Genomic DNA, 15,893 nt, shown 5'->3' with positions numbered 1-15,893 from the left:
TCCAAAGATCCAAAAAAGAAGACCAGAGAAACAAACAAACAACAACAATAAAAAACTCAGACAGAAATCAAATATTAAATACAACATATCATTCAAAACATTAAATGTTAATGGATCAAACATTATAATTAGAGATCAGATTGTCAGAATTTGCTAAAAACAGGACCCAACTACTTGCCAAATTACAAGAGACACATTTTAAATAGAAAGACAGATATGTTGAAGGAAATGGATGAAAAATAATACATTACACAAAGAGTAAATATATGAAGGCTAGGATATTATGTTGATATCAGGTAAAATACACTTCCTGACAAGACAGATCTTGTATAATGACATAATGATAAAAGAATCAATTCGCCAACATAGCTGGAGGTGTCATAAATCCAGACTTTAAGTTATACTATAAAGCTGTAGTAATCAAAACAGTATGGTACTGGCATAAAAAAATACACATAGATCAATGGAACAGACTAAAGGCCAGAAATAAACCCACAATTATATGGTGAATGAATCAACAAAGGAGGCAACAATGTGCAATGGGGAAAAGTCTCTTCAATAAATGGTGCTATAAGGGTGCCTGGGTGACCCAGAGAGTTAAGCATCTAACTTCGGCTCAGGTTATGATCTCACAGTTTGTGAGTTCAAGCCCCCCTTCGGGCTCTGTGCTGACAGCTCAGAGTTTGGAGCCTGCTTTGGATTCTGTGTCTCCCTGTCTCTGCCCCACTCGTATTTGCACTCTGTCACTCTCTGTCTCTCAAAAATGAATAAAATGTTAAAAAACAATTTTAATGGTGCTGCAAAACTGGACAGCTACAAACAAAAGAATGAAACTGGACCACTTTCTTACACCATCCCAAAAAAATAAGCTCAAAATGGATTAAAGATATAAATGTGAGTCCTGAAACCATATAAATCTAAGAAGAGAACACAGGCAGTAATTTCTCTGAAATTGGCCATAGCAACATTTTTCTAGGTAAGTCTCCAGGGGCAAGAGAAACAAAAGCAAAAAATAAACTATTGGGACTACATCAAAATAAAAAGCTTCTGTACAGCAAAGGAAACAATCAACAAACCTAAAAGACAACTTACTGAATGGAAGAAGATATTTGGAAATGACATATTAATATAGGATTAGTATCCAAAATGTATAAAGAACTTAAATAACTCAACATCAACAAAATGAATAATCCAATTTAAAAAATGGGCAGAAGACACAAATAGACATTTCTCCAAAGAAGACATCCAGATGTCCAAAAGGCACATGAAAAAATGCTCAACATCACTCATCATCAGGGAAATACAAATCAAAACATAATGAGATATCACATCACGCCTATCAAAATGGCTAAAAGCACAAGGATGTGGAGAAATAGGAATGCTTTTGCACTGGTGGTGGGAATGCAAACTGGTGCAGCCACTGTGGAAAACAGTATGGAAGGTGTTCAAAAAATTAAAAACAGAATGACCCTATGATCCAGTAATGGTGCTACTAGGTATTTACTTAAAGAATACAAAAACACTAATTTTAAAGGATATATGCATCTCTATGTTTACTGCAGCATTATTTACAATAGTCAAATTATGGAAGCAGCCCAAGTGTCCATTGATAGATGAACAGATAAAGAAGTGATATCTATACATGCAATGGAATACTATTCAGTCATGAAAACAAATGAAATCTTGCCATTTCTGAAGAACGGGGCTGGATCTAGAGAGTATAAGGCTAACTGAAATAAACAGTCAGAGAAAGACAAATACCATATGATCTCACTCATATGCGGAACTTAAGAAATAAAACAAATAAATAAATTAAAAGGGACAAACAAAGAAACAGACTCTTAACCACAGAGAACAGATTATTATCAGAGGGAAGTGGGAGGGGGGAAATGGATGAAATAAGTGAAGGGGATTAAGATACACTTATTTTGATAAGCACTGAGTAATATATAGATTGATGAGTGACTATGCCTACACCTGAAAGTAATATAACACTGTATATTAACTACACTGGAATTCAAATTTAAAAAAAAAAAAAACAGTTACTGGGAACTGGAGGAAAAATAGAATCAATTCACAGTAAAAAAATTATAAATATGTCTGAACCTAATAGCTAAGCTTTATAATACATGAAACAAATATTAAAGGAATGGAAAAGAGAGAAAAATGGAAAGAAGAAAAACAATTTCAAAAACCATAGTTAAATATTTTGACACAACTCTCTCAGCAATGGACAGAGAAAATAGACACATAAATTAAATAAAAATAATTCTAAATAACCCACCACTTTTTCTAATTGCTGTTTATAGAATGCTTCACCCAACACTGTAAAATACATATTCTTTTCAAGTGCACATGTATGTTTAATGAGTTAGAAACATGCTTGGCTATAAAAAATTGTAATACGTTTTTTAAAAATATGATGTTATACAAACTATATTCTTCATCAAAAATACAATTAAAATAGAAAAATTTGACACAACGATATATTTTTTAAAAAACACCAAATATTGGGGGGGGCGTCTGGATGGCTCAGTAGTTAAGTGTCTGACTTTGGCTCAGGTCATGATCTCATGGTCTGTGAGTTCGAGCCCCATATCAGGCTCCGTGCTGACAGCTCAGAGCCTGGAGCCTGCTTCAGATTCTGTGTCTCCTTCTCTCTCTGCCCCTCCCCAGCTCATGCTCTGTCTCTCTTTCTCTCAAAAATAAACATTAAAAAAATTTTTTTAACTCCAAATGCTGGAGTTAAATAGCCACTCTTAAGTAATACATGAGCCAAAGAAGAAATCTCAAAAGAAATTACAATATATTTTGGAATAAATGATAATAAAAATCCAACATATCAAGATTTTTGAGATGCATCTAAATTTATGTTTAGAAGAAATGTCGTAGCTTTAAATACTTTAAATACTTATGACAGAACACATGAAATGTTTCTGTAAAAAGAGAAAAGTAACCATTAAATAAGTGGGACAAATAAAATAATAAAGATAATAAAATAAATCAGTGAAATAAACAGTAACATTAGTAAAATAAAATTTTAGTTATTTGAAAACATCAAATTGGTAAACTCCTTTATATTAGTCAAGGAAAAAAGAGAACTCAAATAACCAATATTAGATAGTATAAAGAGATTATCTCTAAAGATATTACAGACATTAAAAGAATAGACTAGAACGAGTAGAACGAAAGAATAGAATGAGGGAAAAAAAGAATATTATGAAACACCTTATGCCAAAAATTTGACAACTTAGATGAAATATACATTTTCCTTGTAAATTACAACTTAAAACTGACTCAATATGAAGGAAAATCTGAATAAGCCTTTATTAATAAGATTGAATTTGTAATCATAAAATCTCATTCCCACACATACACAAAAAAATCCTCAAGGCACAGAAAGTTTCATTTAGGAATTCTAACAAACATTCCAAAAATGTCCTTTATAAATATAGGAAAAGAGAATACTTTCTAATTCATGTTATGAGATCACCATAATCCTAATATAAATATCTGACTATGACATTACAAAAAATGAAAAATACAGAATAATATTAATCACTAACATGGTTTTATTTTATTTATTTATTTTTTTTAAATTTTTTTTTCAACGTTTTTATTTATTTTTAGGACAGAGAGAGACAGAGCATGAACGGGGGAGGGGCAGAGAGAGAGGGAGACACAGAATCGGAAACAGGCTCCAGGCTCCGAGCCATCAGCCCAGAGCCCGACGCGGGGCTCGAACTCACGGACCGCGAGATCGTGACCTGGCTGAAGTCGGACGCTTAACCGACTGCACCACCCAGGCGCCCCTAAAATCCTTAACAAAATAATAGTAAACTGAATACAGCAAAAGTTTTTTCCCAAGAGTGCAAAGATGGTTTAGTATTCACAAATCAATTACTGAAATTGACATATGGACATTTCAATAGTTGAAGACAGAACACTTGCAGCAGATTTCTCAGGCAACTATCTTAATCTAGTAAGGTAAACCAATGACAATTCTCCTAGCAATATCATATTAATCCTTTAATATTGAATACTTTCCCCTTAAAATAAAAAATAATGAATGGTTGCCAACTCTCATTACTTCTACTCAAATTGTACTGGAGTTCTTAATCATTGGAATAAGATATAGAAATAGAAGGAATAATGACTAGGAAGAAAGTAGTAAAACGGTCGATATTTGCTGTTGAAAATCCTTAAGCAACCTACAGAACAATCAATAGATTCATAGATGAAACCCTAACAGAAAAATAAAATAATGAGAAGCAGTTCTGCTTACAAGAATGCCACAAACATTACACATGCAGAAATAAATTTAACAAAAGACACGTGAGAGCTCTACACTATAAACTACAAAACACTGTTGATAGCAATTAAAGACCTAAGTAAATATAGAGATACGACAGAAAGAGTTTTAATGTTATTGATATCAAGTCTCTCCAAATTGATATGCACATTCAATAAAACTCCAAACAAAATTCCAGGGCTTTTAAAATATAAAATTAACAAATGGGGCGCCTGGGTGGCTCAGTCGGTTAAGCGTCCGACTTTGGCTCTGGTCATGAACTTATGGTTTGCTTCGGATTCTGTGTCTCCCTCTCTCTCTGCTCCTCCCCTGCTCATGCTCTGTCTCTCTCGGTCTCAAAAATAAAGAAACATTAAAAAAATTAAAAATAAATAAAATTAAATTACCAAATGGATTCTACATTTTAGAAAAATGGAAAGGATCTAGAGTTTTTAATTTCTTTTTTTTTTTTTTAATTTTTTTTTCAACGTTTTTATTTATTTTTGGGACAGAGAGAGACAGAGCATGAACGGGGGAGGGGCAGAGAGAGAGGGAGACACAGAATCGGAAACAGGCTCCAGGCTCCGAGCCACCCGCCCAGAGCCTGACGCGGGGCTCGAACTCATGGACCGCGAGATCGTGACCTGGCTGAAGTCGGACGCTTAACCGACTGCGCCACCCAGGCGCCCCTAGAGTTTTTAATTTCTGAAAGAGTAGAACAAAGTTGGAGAGGTTACCCAAACTGGCTTTTGATTTACTTAAAGCTGCAGTAAACAAGACAATGTGGTCGCGGATTCAGGATTGAAAAGTAAATGAACAGGACAGACTAGAGAGATCCCAGAAATAATCATTGGATTTTGTTTAAAGTATGAAAGCAATCCAATGCAAAGAAAGGCAATGTAACAAAATGGGCTGGAATAACTAGCTAAGCATACGGAAAGATAAGAACCTTGACCTTCCCACAAATTGCCCACACACGCACACATTCACGACAATAGCAGATCAAATCTAAAAACCAAAACAATGAAGACGTTAGAAGACAGTTCACATAAAGCAATTACCATAAATGAAACATGTGATAAATTAAAATTGTTTTCAAACGATAAATTTTTACTTTTTAGGAGACACAATTAAGAAAATGAATAAAAAAATCACAGAATGGAAAACGCCATTAACAGATATATTTAACAAAGAGCTGATCTTCAAGATATAAAAAGATACTAAAAAAAGTTTTCAACAGGGGCTGCAAGTTTATTGAACATGAAATATTACCACAAACTCACTAGTGTAACTAAAATTATAAAGGGGAGCCCCTGGGTGGCTCAGTCAGATAAGCCTCCAACTTTTGATTTCTGCTCAGGTCATGATCTCACATTTTGTGAGATTGAGCCCTGCATCCGGCTCTGTGCTCTCAGTGCAGAGCCTGCTTGGGATTTTCTGCCACTCTTACTCTCTCTGTCCCTCGCCTTCCTCTCTCTCTCTCAAGACAAATAAATTAAAAAAAAAAAAATGATAATGATGAAGACGACAGGGAGCAACTAGAATTCTCATACGTTGTAATATACAAAATTGTACAACCACTTTGGAAACTGATTGGAAGCCTTTTATTTACTTATTTATTCATTTATTTATTTTTATTCTTTTTTAAAAATTGTTATGTTTATTTTTGAGAAAGAGAGAGAAGACAGAGAGAGACAGAGTGCAAGCAGGGGAGGGGCAGAAAGAGAGGGAGACACGGAATCCGAGGCAGGCTCCAGACTCTGTGCCGACAGCAGAGAGACTGATGTGGGGCTTGAACTCACAAACCTCAAGATCGTAACCTGAACCGAAGTCGGACGCTTAACTGACTGAGCCACCCAGGCAGCCCCAATTTTTTTTTTTTTTAAGTAACACTCTATGACCCAGAAATTTCACTCCTTGGCTTTGACCAAGGAGAAATGAAAGCATGTATCATATAAAGGCTATACAAGAATGCCCATTTAAGCTTTACTTGTGATGGCCAAATTCTGGAAAGAGCTTAGGCTGTCCAACCATGGGAGACTAAATAAATAAACTGTAGTATATTTATACAATGGAATAGTACTCAGAAAGTAAAAGACTCAAACTTCTGATACGTGGAACTACATGAACGAGTCTCATTAATGCAATGCTGAATTAAAGAAGCCGTATGCAAAAGAGTACATAGAGTAAACCTATTTATAAGAACTTCCAGAATGGACAAAAATAATTTGCAGTTGATGAACCTCTATGAGCAGGTTTTGAGGGGAATCGATTAGGAAAAAACAGAAGTAAATTTTCTGAGTGCCACTTCTTCTATAGTTCATTTTTGTAAAAATTTGGGTAACACAGGTATGCGCATTTGCCAAAATTCACTGAATATACACTTAAGATATGTGCATTTCTTTGTATAAAAATTTTAAATGAGAAGAAGAAAACTGTAAACAAATATTAAATTCTAATGATCTGCTGCTTGTTGAAGTATGTAGTGGGAAGTTATGTTAATGTCTAAAATGTATAAAAATAAGATGATGGATGGATGGATGGATGGATGGATGGATGGATAGGTGGATGAATAGATGGATGGATGGATTGAGGAATGGATAGACAGGAAAATAGGATATAAAACAAGCATATTAAAATGTTAATGGGTATATGTTATACATATATCTTCTTGGGATTATGGGTATATGTGTATTTGTGGGTATATAAATGTTCACTCTAAAATTATTTCAACTAAAAATAAAATAAAACAAAATAAAATAAAATAACTTCAACTTTGCTCTCTATGTGAATTTTTTTTATAACAAACTGTTGGTTAAAAATGAAAGACGTACAACAGGTAAATAAAATACAATCAAATTTGTGGTTATTTTCAAAACACATAGGTATAACTTTTGGTAAAGTGCTTGATTGTATAACATATTCTAAATTAATGTTTCTTTTGCCTCATATATACATACACATGTAACTTTTCACCTATTATTGGATTTACTGTAGTGAAAACTAAGTTGACCCAATCAGTGTTTCCACTGGATGAATAAAAATCTGATCCGACATGGTTGGTCTATGAAGATTTACCTCTATTTCTCAATATCAGCTTATAAAATAAGTATTCGGTGTGGTTAAAACCAAGTCAGATGAAACTCACAGGGGAAATATGGGAAAAAGTGGTTACAAAAAACAAAACCCAAGACAAAAATCTAAATTAATAAGATCAAGTTTCTGTTTGTTACCATAAGATACGAAAACATCTGAATAAGTAGTATTCACAGATTTGAAAGGCTCCATGGTATGTACTAAATTCACTTCCTTCTTGGAGGGGACTAAAGTAATGTGGTCGATCAGAAGTATCAATATTAGATTATACTACTTTATACCTCCACAAGTCTATAATATGCCACTCCAGGCGGATTAACAGAATTACACAAGAGCTAATATATAATAAGATTTGGCTACTTGAGGCATAGACAGCATGGAGTAATTTCGAAAACAGGTAGATCTGAGTTAGAGAATCAGCACCATCATCTGCACTGTGACCCTGACAGGTTTTTGCTTCAGTGAACCTATGATTTTTCCTCAGTAAAATAAAAGTAAAATCATATATTTGCTTGTATGGATATTGTGGGAATTAAGAGAGCACTTTGAGAGAAGGCATATAGATATTGCTCAATAAATGCTAGCCTTCTTCCATCCTGAGAATGTATGCAGAGTCTGAATAAATTATCAATAGAATTATGTTCTTAGCTTAATTCTATTTCTGTGCATCTGTCCAGTGGGCAACTCTGGAGTAGAAGAAAGGTTTTTTGTTTCTTTGTTTTATATTTTTTGTTGCTGTTCTTTTTAGCTAATAGGCTAGAGCCTCAATTCTTTTTTTTTTTTTTTTTTTTTTTAGAGAGAGAGAGAGAGAGCGCGTGTGCACACATGCAATTGAGAGAGTGGCAGAGGGAGAGAAAAACAGAATCTCTTTGTTGTTGTTGTTTTTATTTTTAAAAAATTTGAATATAATTCATTGTCAGATTGGTTTCCATAAAACACCCAGTGCTCATCCCAACAAGTGCCCTCCTCCATGCCCATCACCCACTTGTCCTTCTCCCCCACCCCTATCAACCCTTAGTTTGTTCTCAGTCCTTGAGAGTCTCTGACGGTTTGCCTCCCTCCCTCTCTGTAACTTTTTTTTCCCCTCCTCTCCCCCCTGGTCTTCTGTTAAGTTTCTCAAGATCCACAAATGAGAAAGACAGAATCTCTAGCAGGCTCCACACTCAGCAGAGAGCCAGACATGAGACTTGATCCCACAATCCTGGGATCATGACCTGAGCCAAAATCTAGAGTCTGATGCTCAATCACCTGAGCCACCCAGGTGCCCTCCAAACCTTCAGTAGAGTTACCCTTCCACTTAGCATTTAATAATTCTTCATGATTTTAATGTTTGGGTCTGGGAGGCAGAGCTATTGTGTATAGGAATGGCCCAAAGAAAAACGATGGAAATTTAACAATAACAACACAGAAGTTGTAAAGAAAGCTAAGGAAGAAATGAAGGCCATTAGAATTATTTAGCTAACACAAGATAACCCGATGAAGTAAATTCTTCCCAGTTCTGGTTTATTCTCCCACAGAACTTGGTTTGATATCTGTTTTAAAGAACTTAGCAGTCCACTCTAAAAAGCCATGTTTTTCAAATTTCCTTTGTTCCACTGATTCACAAAGGACTCCAAGTTTCCAAATAAAGAGTAACTCGGGAACTGAAGGGCAGTGTCTGTAATTGTTGTTAAGATGTCGAAATGCAAGGGGCTTATATTAGAAGACTAGGAATTCAGAATATATACAGGTAACAGTGACTTGACGAATTCACTTCGCTGGCAGTTTTTACAAAAGCTGAGATACTACAGACTAATACATCTATAAGGTGGTGAATTATAATAGAACTTACCTTGATTTTAAAAGGTGAAGTATTAAGGTTTTTCTTGTTAGCCTTAGTTCATACAACAATTCTTCTTCATAAGTTTCCTGCAAAACAATATCCATCGCGTGGCTTAATCGTGTGCTCAGTAGGTGTGTGTTGGGGTGGGGAGTGGGGTGGATCCTGGGATAAATTAGACTTTATCAATCTATCTGGCAACCCAGCAGTAAGGGCCAGACAAAATGATCAATACGGATTAGGCTGAGTGAACGAGAACCAATATATGGAGGATTTTGCTTGTAAGTTATGTTTTCGTTAAATTTGTTGATGGGCATTTTTTCTAGTTATAAAATAAAATGAAAGGAAAGGAAAATATTTATAGTCTCTGCTCATAGAGCTTTTGTTTATGTATTTTTAACAATTTTGGGTATAGTGTTTTATAGTCTATTGTCTCACATAAAAATTAATTATGACCATCACCATTTTCCTATCCCAATAAGTGTTTTTCATAGCATGTATTTTATGGCTGAAAAGCACAATGTGAACTTATTTAATCTATATCCATATTAGAAATTTGATTTGAGGTGTTCACTGTAGTTAGACATAATTTCTTTATCGGCAAGGTGGAAAAAATGCAAAGCTTTTAGAGAAATACTGCAAAATAACCTGAAGAAAGGAAGCACAAAATTAGAATTTCACTAGAAATTTACAGTGGTTCTTGTTTTTGTGCCTTAGATGTTAACAGTAATGAATTGATAACTTATTGTGACAAATTGTTTTCTTCGATGACCATTGGGAGTGATATTTTTCTTCTGTTCATTTAGTTTATGTTGTTATTTGTATACTTGTATATGATTTCCTAATTTATATCCTTTAACTATTTTCTTTTGTGGTATTTTCTTTCTTTATAATCCATAAGAACTATTTATAATTTCAGGATTTACAGTTACTGGTCATATGTCTAGCACATTTCTTTAGTTTATTGTTCACCCATGTATTCAATAGCTGTCATTTCAGGCATACTGATCATATGGAAAATACAATGGTGCACAAGATAGAGGTCACTGCCCTTATGGAAGCTATAGCTTGGCAAAGAAGAAAATCAATCAAATGTAACTGAGTATTATTTAGCATCATAATAGGAGAAATGAAGTGACTGTGTGAGGGATGTAGAAAGAGGAGTCAGGGGCAGAGAACAGCACATGCAAAAGCTCTGAGGCAAGAAAGAGCTCGACATGTTTGAGAAATCCAGAAGAGTTCAACATGGCGGGAAAAGCAAATGTAAACTGAATAAATACGAAAACCGGCAAGGTAGGAAGGCGCCAAATCAGGCACCAACTAGTTAGTCACTTAAGAAGATTTGGACCTTATCCTAAGAGCCAAGAGAAGAAAAAAAGGCAGAAGTAGGTATGGTATTTTAGGTGGTTTACTTATTATGGGTAATGGATCAGCAAAAATCACAACCGTAGGCAGGAAAAGCATTTAAAGACTGTTGCTGGATTATAGGTCACTTGGGCAGGGGAGTGGCAGCAATGATAAGGGGGGGTGGGTCGATAATTTCAAAGGATATTTATTTACATGCTGGAATCAGCTCAGTGATTCTTTGATGGGGAAGCACAAGTGAGGAGTGAAGAATTCCCTCAGGCTTCTAGTTTGTTTAAACTATGCTATTGAAATGAGGGTCTTCTGAAAAGGGGCAGCTTTGAGGAAAGGAGAGGGGAGTTTTGTGTTTGTTGAATGTGAGGTGCGCATGAGGGCATTTTTGACTGCAAGTTTAACGTAAAATTAGGACTTTATCATAAACACATAATTCACAGTGGGCCAGCAAGAACCTGGGTGTTTATTCAAATAAGAAGGGTGGAATTGCATTTACAAACATGAGGAACCGTATACATTGTGTATTAGCTAATATTCAGACACTATTGTTAATGTTGTTAAATGTGACATTATCGTTATTCTTGTCATTACTATTGTTTCTACATGAACAGAATTTTGTGATTTTATATTTAATTTAGAATTTTATTAATCTTATTTAATTTAAATTTTTATTTATTTTTTTCTTCTTAACATTTATTTATTATTGGGAGACAGAGAGAGACAGAGCATGAACATGGGAGGGGCAGAGAGAGGAGGAAACACAGAATCCAAAGCAGGCGCCAGGCTCTGAGCTGGAAGCACAGAGCCCGACGCGGGGCTCGAACTCACAGACCGCGAGATCACGACCTGAGCCGAGATCGGACGTTAAGCTGACTGAGCTACCCAGGCGCCCCAAATTTGTTTTCATTTTAGACTTAGAGAAAAGTTGGAAAGATAATACAGAGAATCCCCATGGACCCCACAACTCAGATTTCCATATTGCTAATATCTTACATGGCTATTATGTACCTATCACAACTTATGAACCAAGACTACCATTATCAATTAGTGTATACATTTATACAGATTTCCTTAATTTTGTTTAAAGTCCTGTCTCAGGATCCCATCCAGGGCAGCACATTACATTCAGTCATGCTTCTTTAGGATCCTCTATGACAGTTTCTCAGACATTCTTTATTTTTCTGAAAATGTTGACAGTTTTGAAGAGTAACAATCAAGTATTTTATAGGTTGTCCCTCAATTTAGGTTTTTCTGAAATTTTTCTTATTACTGGATTGGGACTGTGGAGATTTGAGGGAAAAAGGTGCCATTTTCATCGCATCATACTAAAAGTACCTACTATCAACATGAGTTATTACTGATGATGTTAACCTTGATCGGCTCACTGAGGTGACATTTGTCAGCCCTTCTCCACTTCAAGGTAACAGTGTTTCTCCCCTTCCATGTTCTTCTCTATGGAGAAGTCACTATGCACAATCCATGCTTAAAGTGTGGGGAGTTATGTCCATCTCCTGGAAAGGGTAGTGCCTATGTCAATTTTTTCACTCTTATGAATAGATTCGTCTATCCCCCCTCAATTTATGGGGGGGATATGGGTTCATGGGCATTAATTTATCTTTCTTTATGGTCCAAAACTATGTTATTAATTTTGTTGCTCAAATTGTCCCTTCTTTCGCTACTGGGAGCTCCTTCCTTTGGCTCCTATGTTCTTTTGACATACTCCCATCGATGCAAGTTTGGGTTGTTTGAGAATTTCCTCACTTTCTGGTAGCATAAGATGCTTCAAACTCATCTTGTATAATTCCTGCCCCAGGCCAGGCTCATCTTGCATACTCATAATGGGACTTTTAAAGCTTTTATTTTGAGAGAGAGAGAGAGAGAGAGACACAAGAGGGGGAGGGACAGAGAGAGAGAGAGAGAAAGAGAGAGAACCCCAAGCAGACTCTGTGCTGACAACACAGATCTAAGGCTCGATCTTACGAACAGTGAGATAATGACCTGAACAGCAATCAAGAGTTGGACACCTAACTGACTGAGCCACTCAAGTGCCCCCATATGGGACTTTTAACATAAGTCCTGATTTGCACAATGGTGGTAAAAGATTGGCTTTGCCCTCTTGGGTGAGTACCAAACTTCAACCAATAAAAGTTTTGCTTTTTTTTATTGTTGACCTGCAATGTTATATTAATAAAACATTTAAGAAGGTGATAAAGGAATTGGAGATCAAGAGAATACACAATTTGTAAGGAGATAACTAGAGAAAAAATGGCTAGACGTTATCTCCCGATGGCCGCAGGTGGAGAGTTGCATTTTCATGATCTCAAGCCATGGGAAAGACATTTAGGTGGGATCTTTTGGAATGCTGAAATGTGTCATGCTTATGCCTGAGAAACCTAACAAATGAGAGCATGGAGGGCTGGTTCTTCTAGTCTTGGAGGGAAGAAAAGCAGCTGCCCTGGGAAAAGTTTACCCACTCAAAAAATGTTGGAGCAAAGTGACAGTATTCTCCATGGACCAAGTAAGAAACCTAAGGCTCACAATGCAACTGCCTGGTAATAACTATCTAAGGACAGTCATTGAATGCCTTTCATAGTAGCGGGAGTTGAAAAATTACCTAACTTTGAAGTTTGTCTCCTATTATATGTATTACATATTGTCTGCATAAACATTTGGGGTTTTTTTAATAAAATCTTAAATGCTTATGTTTTAACACCTGAATAAACACTATTCTAAGCAACAGGCCAAATGTGTTCCCGTGAAAGTTGTCCAACTTTGCTGCAGAAAGCTGCTGTAAAGCAAACAAACCTGCATATTACAACTCTGAGAAAGCAAAATGCTCAGAGATTACATTCCACGGGCACCAGCTCAGAACAAACGCAGTTGCCTTAAATCAGTCCGGAAAGCTGTTAATGGAAATCCTCTGTTAGTGGAAGATTTTAAATGGCACCCCCTAAAATCCAAATTTTACTCCATCTTATGTCCTAATCCATCAAAAGCTTGCTGCCTCCACAACCCTCGCCCCCACCAAGCACACGCTGTACCCTGGGCGGTGGGGGGGGGGGGGGGGAGGGGGAGTCCGCAGAAACATCGAGACTCCTCTCTTGTTCAGTTCGGATTGGAGCACGAGCTGGCTTTCTACATATCCTGTGAATGCAATAAATCCAATTTATTCAATCCAAACGTGTACCTGTACGTCATAATCATGGATGTGCCAAACATCTCTCTTCTGCATCAGAGGAAGCCTTTTCGGATACACCAGTTCTTGGCCCTCCACTCCAAGGATTACCTTTTCTAAAAGGAAACATAAGGGGGAAAATACATCCGCCATTAACATTCACCCACAGCGACTGGAGAAGGAATAGTCTCACAGAGTTCACTTGCCCCCAGTTAGCAGTCATGTACAGCATCACTAGGAAGTAGATCCCCATTCACAGGTGAGGAAATTGAGACTGTCATTTCCAAATTGGGAAAATATGAGCAAAATTGGAAAGTAGACCAAAAAACCATGAGGTCCTTTGGCTTTTTCCATCTCTCCACCTTGTTCTGCGGTTGCCTGTCTCCTCACGCCTGTCTCTGGATCCCGCCCCCTGTCCCAGCCTGCCCTGGGATGGATCGTAGATGGTAAATTACCGATTTTAGTGTCAATTACCGATTTTTGTCTCCCAGGAACATTTGCATTTGAAACCTTGACCCTCTTAGATACATACAGGTCTTTCTCTTGCTAAAAAAGGTTTGAGGTACTCTTGAATCAGTGCTGGACATAATAGTCTACACAACCGGTGGCCATCTGTGAGGTGAGCCCTGGTAACCTCCCTGAAGAGTGATAGGGAGGAAAGACCATAGGATTTTAGAATCTGCTATTATCTGAATCAAATAGGTTTTACCACTTTATTAGCAGTGTGACCATAAATACTATATCCATTCTCTCTGATCTGTATATATTATTCTCAATTCCTTTATCTATAAAGTGGAGACAGTAACTTAGAATTTTACGTGTGCTAATGTACAAAGTGGCCAATGGCCAGCTCGACGTGTGCAATGTTGCAGATATTCAGAAATGTCCATTCCTTCCTCCTTCTCGGTGTAAATCAGAATATATAAGACCGAGAAGGTGTCTCATAGAATCTCAGTATTTGTCATAACTGGCCCAAGTCCTATGCTATGTTCTCAGCGAAATCATCCATGGGAATTCCTGTTTTTATCATTTACAGTTTCAATTTTGTGACTAAAGAGACATTACCTCATAGCCTAGTAAGAAAACCCTAACAAAAAGATTAAGACATACCTTTAATCTGAGAGATGAGTATGATCATGAAAAGCAAAGTCCCGGGGAACATTCTGAAGGATTCTGGTGGAAGGGGGCACAGGTGCTTGAGAAAAGGTGCGCACAGCTCCCTGCCCTTGCTTCCTCAGCGGGGTCAAAGCGCCCAACAGATGGACAGGCAGTTTTGATGCAGCACAAGGAAGTGTTCCTTGCTCGTGTTGCATCATTTGTGAGGTGCCTGAGGCTAAAACCCGGAGGGTTGACATCATGTACTAATTAAAAGGACTACTGAGGTGCTGTCATGGGGGTGGACTGGGCAGAGATCCCTGCTTCGTGCCTGATATAAATACAATTCTAGAGGTACTAAAAATCCTAAAGTGAAAAAAAAATCATGTGGGTCTTAGAAAAAAACATTAAAGAACGTTTATATAAACTTGGGTTGATGAAGGTGCATAGGAAGAATGCCACGTGTAGGAATTGTAAAGGAAGATTTGTTAAAACCAGTTAGAAATACTGAAACCTTTTTTCCCCTAGCTATTAAAGAAAAGCCTATGCCACGTGGGGCAGGGGCATAATGGCCTTTCTAATGGTGCCCCGAACACAAGATGTTAATTCATATTCCACCCCCAGCCTCCACTCCTACCCTTATAAAAGAACCCAGAGTCCTGAGGCAAGAAGAGAACATGAGGGGAGATAACTTGATCTCCCCCCCAACCAGTTTTATTAAGATATAACTAACAGACAGCACCGTGTAAGTTTAAGGTGCTTGGTGCAATGACTTGATTTACTCTTATTGTAAGTTATAGCGCAGTAAGTGTAATTGACATCCGTCATCCCCCTACAGATGCAGACACAAAAGAAAAAAAATGGCTTTTTCTTTGTGATGAGAGCTCTTAGCATCTACTCTCTAAATCACATATGAATTTAAATTAAAAGACAAAAACTCCAGGAATGTATGCAAGGTAAGGGTAAGGGTAAGGGTAAATATCCTTATAATATGGAACTCCTTCAAATCAATACAAAAAATAAGACATTAATAGACACATGCGCGAAGAACCTGTATA

General features: G+C 36.8%; 1 protein-coding gene across 1 annotated transcript in view; it reads right to left on the bottom strand.

Moving 5' to 3' along the window:
• Positions 1-14,902, bottom strand: part of ADAM7 (ADAM metallopeptidase domain 7) — a 68,449-nt gene extending 53,547 nt beyond the window's left edge. Inside the window, exons 1-3 of the mRNA XM_047092323.1 lie at positions 14,851-14,902; positions 13,753-13,856; positions 9,219-9,295 (exon numbers count right to left, since the gene is read on the bottom strand). Of these exons, the coding sequence (XP_046948279.1) occupies positions 9,219-9,295; positions 13,753-13,856; positions 14,851-14,902 (233 nt within the window). The remainder of the gene's footprint in view (positions 1-9,218; positions 9,296-13,752; positions 13,857-14,850) is intronic.
• Between the last annotated feature and the right edge of the window lie 991 nt (positions 14,903-15,893).

The sequence above is a fragment of the Lynx rufus genome, unplaced genomic scaffold (assembly GCF_022079265.1).
Source record: "Lynx rufus isolate CCGP_SWC_20201006 ecotype Redwood Valley unplaced genomic scaffold, mLynRuf1.p SCAF_3, whole genome shotgun sequence".
NCBI classification, from domain to species: Eukaryota; Metazoa; Chordata; class Mammalia; order Carnivora; family Felidae; genus Lynx; species Lynx rufus.
Note: the sequence above shows the minus strand (reverse complement) of the source record. Positions and strands in the feature narration are given on the sequence as shown.